This window comes from Anabrus simplex, chromosome 3 (genome assembly GCF_040414725.1).
Source record: "Anabrus simplex isolate iqAnaSimp1 chromosome 3, ASM4041472v1, whole genome shotgun sequence".
Taxonomy (NCBI): Eukaryota; Metazoa; Arthropoda; class Insecta; order Orthoptera; family Tettigoniidae; genus Anabrus; species Anabrus simplex.
In genome coordinates, this window is record NC_090267.1 from 230,191,990 (window position 1) to 230,202,563 (window position 10,574).

Here is a 10,574-nt window from a genome sequence, read left to right on the forward strand (position 1 = left end):
ATTTGCCATGCTTTCCTCACTAGGCTAGAGAAGTGCTATTGCAACACAAACGACCCATGAGTAGCACTTTCATAACATCCACAAGCACTGGTTGTGCTCCAATTGTCTTTACTCAGCACCACCCATATCTCAGCAGCTTCCATACTGTTACAGCCATATATGAGAGAGACTTCACTCAAAGCTAAATTTTACTCTCGCCTGTGCCAAAATTCTATAATAATCAATAAATAGCAACAGGCCACTCAATACAATGAAAATTAGAACCCAACAAAAGCAAAATAATCAGGTAATGGGTAGATGACAGCAGACAAAGGGGGAAGATTCTGTGTAGGCTATGTCTATCCCTTAGTCCAGTTTCTTGATATGGGGTCAGGGATGAGGGAAATATACTGCAAATACAAAAATTACCATATTGTTCAGCTGACCTACAATACTCTCATAATGAATCCTCGCTCACAGGCTATGAAATGCAACCTATCAAATGTGTTTGTTGGTGCAGTAAAATTTGGCTAATTTGAAAATTTGCATAATTCAATCTCAGCTGGATTCCCCTTAAGTTTTATTTATATAAATAGTAAATGTTAATATATTATCCATATTATAAAAAGAAATATTTAGATGAATCTAAATGTAATCTATACACTTTAATTATAAAACCTACTCAGTTTGAAACTAAATGACATTCGGAAATAGTCCTGAATGCTGAGAATGTCACGTTATATAACAAAAAAAGAGTACAAACAGTCAGGTAACATCCTAACTTTGTGTCTTTGCTGGCATGATTTGAGTGTTTACAGTGCATTATGTCTTTGGTAAGGGGTAGAACAAATTTGTTACATTCACTGATTTGCCTGTCTCTCTCGGTCTCATCCTTGACTTTGACATGAGCAACTGAGGTATGAGCGATGTTAGTAATACCATCCCTTGTGCAGCCGATCCCTGTTATGAACGGTATGAAAATGTTGCTCAAAGGGTGAGTTGGTGGGTGCATTCAGTGGGCTTAGTACTCTGATATGTACCTAATAGCAACTTCTGACGTGGTAAAAAAAAGCAATGGGAAACCACCTCAATCCTCAGTTCCCTAGTATGCCTCTTCAGTGATGCCTAGACCATCTATGCCAGCTGATGGAGCTATTGAGGATCAAACCAGCCTTTGGGCTGAATACTCAATATACCGGTACGTCCTAACTTTCTGGCAATGAACTAATTACGAGTCAGAAGACATGCCGCTGCTGCCTCTACATTATCCAGTACGAGACAAGCAAGCAGGAAGCAGTTAAGTAGGTAAGATTTTTCCAAGTTGAAGGCCTTAAAAATTCTTCCTTAGGAAACAATTCTGTTTGTATTTGACATGTGCACATTACAGTCTAGTATGTACAGGGTTATTACAAATGATTGACAGATTCCAAAGCTGTACAATAACTTTATTATTTGACAAATTGTCACAAGGCTTTGCACACACACATAGAAAAACTCCATAAAGTTTTTTTTGTGTTGATATTTACAAATGTTTGATATGTGCCCCTTTAGTGATTCTGCCGACGTCAAGCCTATAACCAAGTTCGTCCCACACTCGGCGCAGCATGTCCCTATCAATAGATTCAAAAGCATGGTTGATGTGAGCTCGCAGTTCTGGCAGGTTTGTTAGGAGAGTCAGCGTAAACACTGAGTCTTTCACGTAACCCCACACAAAGAAATCGCATGGGGTTAGGTCAGGAGAGCGTGGAGGCCATGAAATATATTGCTGATCATCAGCTCCACCATGACTGATCCATCAGTTTGGCAATCTCCTGTTTAAGAACTAATGAACATCACTATGGAAGTGGGGTGGAGCACCATCCTATTGGAAGATGAAGTCCTCGCTGTCCTCCAGCTGCGGCATGAGCCAATTTTCTAGTATGTCCGGATACACGTGTCCTGCAACAGTCTTTTTGCAGAAGAAAAGGCCGTACACTTTAAACCGTGAGACTGAACAAAATACATTAACTTTCGGTGAATTTTGAATGTCCTGCATGATAGCGTGAGGATTCTCTACCCCCTAGATTCGCACATTGTGTCTGATCACTGCGCCATTAACAAAAAATGTTGCTTCATCACTGAAGACAACTTTCGTACTAAACTCTTCCTCTTCCATACACTGTTGCAACCGCGCCGAAAATTCAATGTGTTTGACTTTGTCATAGGGAGTCAGGGCTTGTAGCAATTGTAAGCAGTAAGGCTTCTGCTTTAGTCATTTCCGTAAGATTTTCCAAACGATCGGCTGTGGTATGTTCAGCTCTCTGCTTGCTCTCTCCGTCGATTTCTGTAGGCTATAATACCATTATTGGACATTATAAATTTTCCAGCTAACTCATTCCTGGATGCCAGCGTTTCACCCCCGTGTGCTAGGTTGGGCTCATCAGTTGGTACCTAGCACATCTACCAAGACACATGGCTAGTGCATACCGTGGAGGCCACTGTGTAGGCTACTTGGAGCCACCGGCACTGCCAATGCACTATGAGACACTTTGTCCCATTACCAAAAATTGATGCCTGCTTGGCCATCAGATGATACAGATGCTGATTCCCATAGGGAATCAGAAATATTTGTCCCGAATGAGTAAATTTATAATTCCAATATAAATGGTCCGTTATTTGACATTATAAATTTTCCAGCTAACTCGTTCCTGGACGCCAGCGTTTCGCCCCTGTGTGCTAAATAAATTAATTAGATCAAGTATAGTTAATTAACTGTACAAAATTTTAATGCAAGACTGAAATGATTTGCTCTAGAGACAAATTCAACATCCCTAATAATTTGCTTGCACGTTTTAAGTTAAAGATATTGACCAACACCAAATGACAATTCCAGAAGCTTCAAAAAGAAAAAAATCTCTATATGAATGGAATAATTTTAAAATAAAATCCTTTATCTGAAGAACTCACCTATTTGATGGACAATGCGGTAAGTTTCTGATTGAGCTTTGAAAATTGCTTCTATTTACCACTGCAACTTCTATCACAAAATAAGCCACCCTCTGCTCATAGTGCCCTATCTTTAACATAACAAAAGAGCTACTTGCTTATGGCCGTCTAATGCTGAGACCATAGCCTACCTTTCTTCAACCAAAGCGTATGCATTAAAATAGTGTAGAACAGTGAGGCTAATGATGAACAAAGGGACGCCACCAATCATACACGATTGTATCTCGCAAAAACTCAAGACCAACTTTCATTTACGTGACATACTTTGTTGGTTACAGGATGCTACAGGTGGTGGTGAAGAATATTCAATCAATCAATCAATCAATCAATCAATCAATCAATCAATCAATCAATCAATCACTACTGATCTGCATTTAGGGCAGTCGCCCAGGTGACAGTTTCCCTATCTGTTCTTTTCTTAGCCTTTTCTTAAATGATTTCAAAGAAATTGGAAATTGGTAAGTTGTTCGAATCCATAACTTAAACAAATATTTGCTTTAATTTGTCCTCTTGAATTCCAACTTTATCTTCATATTGTGATCTTTCCTACTTTTAAAGACACCACTCAAACTTACTCGTCTACTACGTCATTTCTCCACTGACAGCTCGGAAAATTTCACTAATACCAATATAAATGGACCCGTATTAGACATAAATTTTCCATACCGCTAAGTCGAGCACCTCATCTCCTTTCTCCCAAGTCTTCCCAGCCCAAACTTTGCAACATTTTACTAACGCTACTCTTGTGTCGGAAATCACCCAGAACAAATCGAGCTGCTTTTCTTCAGACTTTTTCCAGTTCTCGAATCAAGTAATCCTGGTGAGGGTCCCATACACTGGAACTATACGGTACTCCAGTTGGGGTCTTACCAGACTTATATACCCTTCCATTTACAACCTTACTACAACCCCTAAACACCCTCATGACCATGTGCAGGGATCTGTACCTTTTATTTAATATACTGTTTATGCGATTATACGCCAATGAAGATCTTTCCTTACATTAACACCTAGCTACCGTACTTACAATCATTCCTATAAGGAACTTTCACCCCATCAACACAGTAATTAAAACAGAGAGGACTTTTCCTATTAGTGAAACAACCTGACTTTTAACCCCATTTATCATCATACCATTGCATACTGTCCATCTCACATTATCGAGGTTATTTTGCAGTTGCTCACAATTTTGTAACTTACTCATTACTCTATACAGAATAACATCATCTGCAAAAAGCTTTAACTCTGATTCCACTTCTTTACTCATATCATTTATATAGGCCTACGGTATATTAGAAAACATAAAGGTCCAATAATACTGCCTTGAGGAATTCCCCTCTTAATTATTACAGGGTAAGATAAAGCTTCACCTTCTCTGAGATCTATTTTCTAAAAATATAGCCACCTATTCAGTCACTCTTTTGTCTAGTCCAATTGCACTCATTTTTGCCAGTAGTCTCCCATGATCCACCCTATCAAATGCTTTAGACAGGTCAATCGCAATACAGTCCATTTGACCTCCAGAATCCAAGATATCTGCTATATCTTGCTGGAATCCTACAAGTTGAGCTTCAGTGGAATAACCCTTCCTAAAACCGAATTGCCTTCTATCGAACCAGTTATTAATTTCACAAACATGTCTAATATAATGAGAAAGAATGCCTTCCCAAAGCTTACATACAATGCATGTCAAACTTACTGGCCTGTAATTTTCAGCTTTATGTCTATCGCCCTTTCCTTTATACACCGGGGCTACAATAGCAACTCTCCATTCATCTGGTATAGCTCCTCCGACCAAACAATAATCAAATAAGTACTTCAGATATGGTACTATATCCCAACCCATTGTCTTTAGTATATCCCCAGAAATCTGATCAATTCCAGCCGCTTTTCTAGTTTTCAACTTTTGTATCTTGTTGTAAATGTCATTGTTATCATACGTAAATTTTATTACTTCTTTGGCCTTAGTCTCCTCCTCTATCTCAACATCATCCTTGTAACCAACAATCTTTACATACTGCTGACTGAATACTTCTGCCTTTTGAAGATCATCACATACACACTCCCCTTGTTCATTAATTATTCCTGGAATGTCCTTCTTGGAACCTGTTTCTGCCTTAAAATAAATATACATACCCTTCCAGTTTTCACTAAAATTCGTATGACTGCCAATTATGCTTGCCATCATGTTATCCTTAGCTGCCTTCTTTGCTAGATTCAATTTTCTAGTAAGTTCCTTCAATTTCTCCTTACTTCCACAGCCATTTATAACTATTTCTTTCCAATCTGCACCTCCTTCTTAGTCTCTTTAACTGGGCAACCATCCTCAACCAACACAAATCAGACGGAAAAAGTTATGGCAGTAATCATATTGGTGATGAGTGCGAGTTAAATCAGTGTGAGCAACAGCAACACTTTGAAAAATGAGTTGGTGATGAGTGCGAGTTAAATCAGTGTGAGCAACAGCAACACTCTGAAAAATGAGGGTATCAGCCACGAAGGGCATGAAAATGAAAGACTTCCTAGGCCTAAACAGCTGATACCTTTGGGGACAGAAAAGAACCAGAGCTGACCAAGGGAGGTTACATAGAATAGGTGAGAGTGAGGAGCCTGTCACAAGTGGAAGCAATGCCAGAACTCAGCTAAGGGCCCCATGGTCGCCAACCCACGCTCCCAAGTTAAGAGCCACTGAGGCAAAGGATGCTACAATATACAGTGGTACTGCAACATACGATTGCCAGCAACATGTTGAATTATAACTCTCATTAAAATCGGCCATATCAGGTTACACCACACCATTAACGATGAATGTCATCAACAAGCTAGATGAACGCAATGCAACTGACTTGCTTTCTTTAAAATAATTCAAGCTCACACCTTGGAACTACACATGCTGAATTTAAGAGATGAAATGGCGTACGGCTTTTAGTACCGGGAGTGTCCAAGGGCATGTTCAACTCGCCAGGTGCAGGTCATACGAGCAGTAAAGTACATTTCGATATTAAATATGGTGCAAGCCATAATTCACCCTAAATCAGAGTAAGCGAAAAGAGTTACGTACCCAAAACCTTACCTTTTATTATTCCATAATACTATCAGTGAGAACTTACATACGTCAGTCCTTAATATTTAAACTGGGAGATAGGAGCGCGCAGCTGTGAGCTTGCATCTGGGAAATAGCGGGTTCAAATCCCACTGTTAGCAGCCCTAAAAATGGTTTTCCATGGTTTCCCATTTTCACACCAGACAAATGTTGGGGCTGTACCTTAATTAACCCTAGAACGCTTACCAAGGTGCGCGCCACCCCAATGTGTTCTTTTATTCTGTTTTGCGTGGCTGCACTTACGCACTGGACTCTCCCTTTCTCAGTAGTCTCTAATAAAGGCAAGCCGAGAGACACCATCAGTGTTGCGTAGGCACGCACTGAGTGTAATTAAATCGAGGTGCGTTGTGGGGTTACGAGCCACCCCGGTAAGCGTTTACGTATATGATATATTGTTCACTGCATTGGAAGTAATAACCGTCTTTGTAATGGAAATTAGTGTGACTGACACTAACTTAACTGATAAGGTTCTCGCCATACTTCATGAAGAAAGTGAAGGTGAAAATGACAGTGAATTTCAGGAAAGTGAGACAGAAGATAATGTTGAGGTGGATTCCGATAATCGTACTGAAACTAGCGCGTCAGAGGATTCTGACGGTGATACTGACATTCCTGGGACTGTTCTGAAGGGGAAGAATGGTCACGTTTGGTCATCTACTCCACCTCCTCGGACCCAAACTGCTGCGCGCAATATTGTTGTACTCTACTGATGCAAAACGAACAGAGAAGCTGAACAGCCGTTCCTACTTAGAAACTCTTGGAAGTGAACTTGCTAGGTCCTATATAGGACGACGACTGACTCAAGCAATCTCTAAAGAGCTCGCTACTATTATCAGAACTGTGTTAGGTGCAGAAATGGTTGACACAGAACCACGACTGAAAGCAAAGGAAGTAAAACAAAGGTGCTGAGCTATCTCCCCACGAGCTCAAGACAGGAAAACGAAAACCAGCTGTGTTTTATGTGACAGACATGTGTGCTCCCAGCACAGGGTGACATTTGTACAAAATGTGCAGCAAAAGGTAATGAATAATTCGATTACTGGTGAAAACGTGACTTTTGTTCAGTTTACCAGAGGTACATTTAGAATGCCGGACTTACGTATATGGAAACTGTGAAACGAGTAGAGCTATTTGAGTCCTTTTTCCCCTGAATTTCATACTGCTATTTCCCAAGATTGTGTTTCAGTATGCTTTATTATAGTTATCATAATTAGAGTTTATGGGTATGGAACCTTTCTTAGAGTGCCTGACACTATTCGAAGTATTAAGAATTTTGCAGGTGTGAATTTTAGTAGATTAAAAGGAAGTATACCTTCCAGTGTATTGATTGTGTTCCTGATTTCTATTTAATTTCACCCATCATACCCTACTGCTCTATGGGTTCTGTGTAAATTATATGCAAGTGCATAGAACAAAATATGTTCATATACCTGAGAAACAGTAAAGAAACTAATGGTGTGACGCATTACCCTAGGTAAGCGTTCATGAGTAGCAGAAACAGGTAAGCATTCTAGGGTTAAGACCACGGCCACTTCCTTCCATTCCTAGGCCTTTCCTATCCCATCATTGCCATAAGACCCATCTGTGTCTGTGTGACGTAAAGCAAAATAGCAAAAATATTTAAACTGCACCTAACATGTAAAGTGCCAAGAGTTACATATTCTTATGGTATCAAAATAAAATCTTGCTCTATATAATGTAACACAAGAAGCCTTCGTGGCTCAGGCGGCAGCGCGCCGACCTCTCACCGTTGGGTTCCGTGGTTCAAATCCCGGTCACTCCATGCAAGATTTGTGCTGGACAAAGCGGAGGCAGGACAGGTTTTTCTCTGGGTACTCCGGTTTTCCCTGTCATCTTTCAAACCAGCAACACTCTCCACTATCATTTCATTTCATCTGTCATTCATTAATCATTGCCCCAGAGGAGTGCGACAGGCTTCGGCAGCCGGCACAATTCCTATCCTCGCCGCTAGATGGAGGCTTCATTCATTCCATTCCTGACCTGGTCGAATGACTGGAAACAAGCTGCGGATTTTCGTTTTCATAATGTAACATAAATACACCTTCTCTCATTTTCTCCCCCCACAAATAATTATAATTAAACACAAGGTTTAACAAAATTATTACTTACCTTTAAATATCCTTAGCTTAATAACCTCACTATCCTTAAACCTTGTTTAGCCACCAACCACAGATCTGAGATCGAAGAATTTTGGTTATATTAAAAATAACTTCCGCAGGGCAAAGGGATAAGCGGTAGTATGCACTCACAAAATCACACCTAAAGCAATTAAAATCATTTTACTTTGCACACTTCAGTGATTAACTCACCAATTGCAATGTGATTGTTTAGCGACGTCTGAGTTAGAAAGTCTTTAGAAAACTCATAGCATGAAAAATACAGTGCATGGGCAGGTCCTGCGCCCATGACAACTGCACTCATTCCACGAACAGGCCTTAAAACACCTTCATGTTTCACCATACGAAATAAAGCTTCTCCAACTCCTCGGTACACAGCATTTGGAGATGGTGACAGGTTTTGCATCCGCGTCTACAAACAATTAGATATGTATTAAAACTCTCATAATGACGGAAGATGTAGATACAATATGTAAACACTTCAAAATATGAGTTGTCACATGGGTATCACTACGGTAGCAGTGTGAAGGATATCAAGGGAAAATCACCACGCATAACAGCTGAAAACGACTTAATGAAATCCTATGAAATTTATCTGTTGTTAAATGCCTCATGTGCCATCAACAAAGGGAGTGACACTAAACCATACCTTAACAGAATCGAGCGGGTACATTACGCAATGTTCCATTACACCAGCCACAGCGCCCGCCGTCATATGGACAGTAACGTTCTTAGTTGGAAGTGTTTCATATTCATCAATGTCCATAATAGTCTGTTTTGGAAATATTGACACTTCCCTTGACACGCTGAATATGTCTTTGTTGAGCACTGCCTTTCAACAACTACTGTCACTTACACTTACACAAGCATTAATACCTAAATGTAGGTCGACACCTAACCACCACACTCGACGAGTGAAGGAAAATGTTCAGCAAGTCACGGCGAACATAAACTTTATGCCTGATCAGAAAACAAATAAACGTGGTCCTCAATGAGCTCAAAGTATTTTAATTTATTTGCTCTAAAGCCCAATTCGGTATCGCAATTTCCCAGCTCAGAAGTAACATTTGCAGTTTTACCATATTACAATACAAAATTTTGATTAAAAGGCCGGAAATGTCATGAAATTGCAAAGAATCTCAATTACGTAATAATGCCGAGCTTCCGTTTTCAGCTGTAGTCGAATAGTTAGTTTTGCATCAAGGAGCACTGAGCACTGTCGCGCTACTAGCGAGAGATATCCAACTAATGCAGCGCGGGTTTCGAGCTAGGTTTCGAGCTTTCATCAATGAAGGCCAGCGAGGGCGGGTATGATGAGGTACGATGTTGAAGTGATAAGCGGGACGCGGAACCGGCGCTCGGGCCATTCTCATAAATTAAATATAGCACATTATGTCGAGTACTTAATTTGTTTATACACAGTATTTTGCGAAAATATTAAAGTTAGTCCTCGAAGCAATCAATAAGAATAAATCGCACAGACACTTTTTGCATTCTAGGAGATACCCAAACTGAATCACGGGTTTGCTACGTTATATTTTGCAGTAGGAATCGGACGAACTCATTATTTGCAGAGAAATCAAAATTATACCGTAATATCTCGGATAAATGGTTCACGGAAATATGAAAGGGCCTCAAGAACATGGGACTGAATCAGGACATCTCTAACCGATCAAAATTCAGATCAGTGATCAACAACTTTAAGGGCTTCCACGATGAGCAAAAACAGAACAGCGGCTGGATAGAAGAGAGAAGACAGGCGGCCAGAGAAAGAATGCAACGTTTTGGGGTGCAAAAAAGGCTTACAGAAATGCGTTATAGTTACTTGACGTGGTCTCTAATGGGTTTAAAGTAATTGAGTAAAAGTAATCGAATTACGGTACTTGTACTGAATACTTTTCTAGTAAATTTTACTCAATTTACTTCTTTACATAAAACTGAAATATTTAATTTATAGGAATCGATATACATTGCAAGGAAGCAAAAAGGGGAAAAAATCATATCAAACTTATTTTTTATTATAAATTCTTCCTCCACCCAGAGGCTGACCGAAGACAAAGAATACACAATACAGTGAATACCTATTATATTTTTCTGTAAAGAACTCGAAACAGATTGTGAAGTTATTGTAAAAAAAACATTAGTGAGCTTTAATTAAAGCTACAAAAACATTTAGTGGCAAGTTGCTTTACGTCGCACCGACACAGATAGGTCTTATGGCGACGATGGGGCAGGAAAGGGCTCGCAGTGGGAAGGAAGCGGCCATGGCCTTAATTAAGGTGCCTGATGTGAAAATGGGAAACCGCGGAAAACCACTTTCAGTGCTGCCGACAGTGGGGTTCCCGAATACTGGATACTGGCCGCACGTA

At 40.0% G+C, this 10,574-nt stretch overlaps 1 protein-coding gene across 1 annotated transcript in view; it reads right to left on the reverse strand.

The window, feature by feature from the left end:
• mfrn (mitoferrin) overlaps positions 1-9,405 on the reverse strand; it is an 84,923-nt gene extending 75,518 nt beyond the window's left edge. The window contains exons 1-2 of the mRNA XM_067142907.2: positions 8,855-9,405; positions 8,398-8,617 (exon numbers count right to left, since the gene is read on the reverse strand). Coding sequence (XP_066999008.1) covers positions 8,398-8,617; positions 8,855-8,971 — 337 coding nt within the window. The 5' untranslated portion in view covers positions 8,972-9,405. The remainder of the gene's footprint in view (positions 1-8,397; positions 8,618-8,854) is intronic.
• Between the last annotated feature and the right edge of the window lie 1,169 nt (positions 9,406-10,574).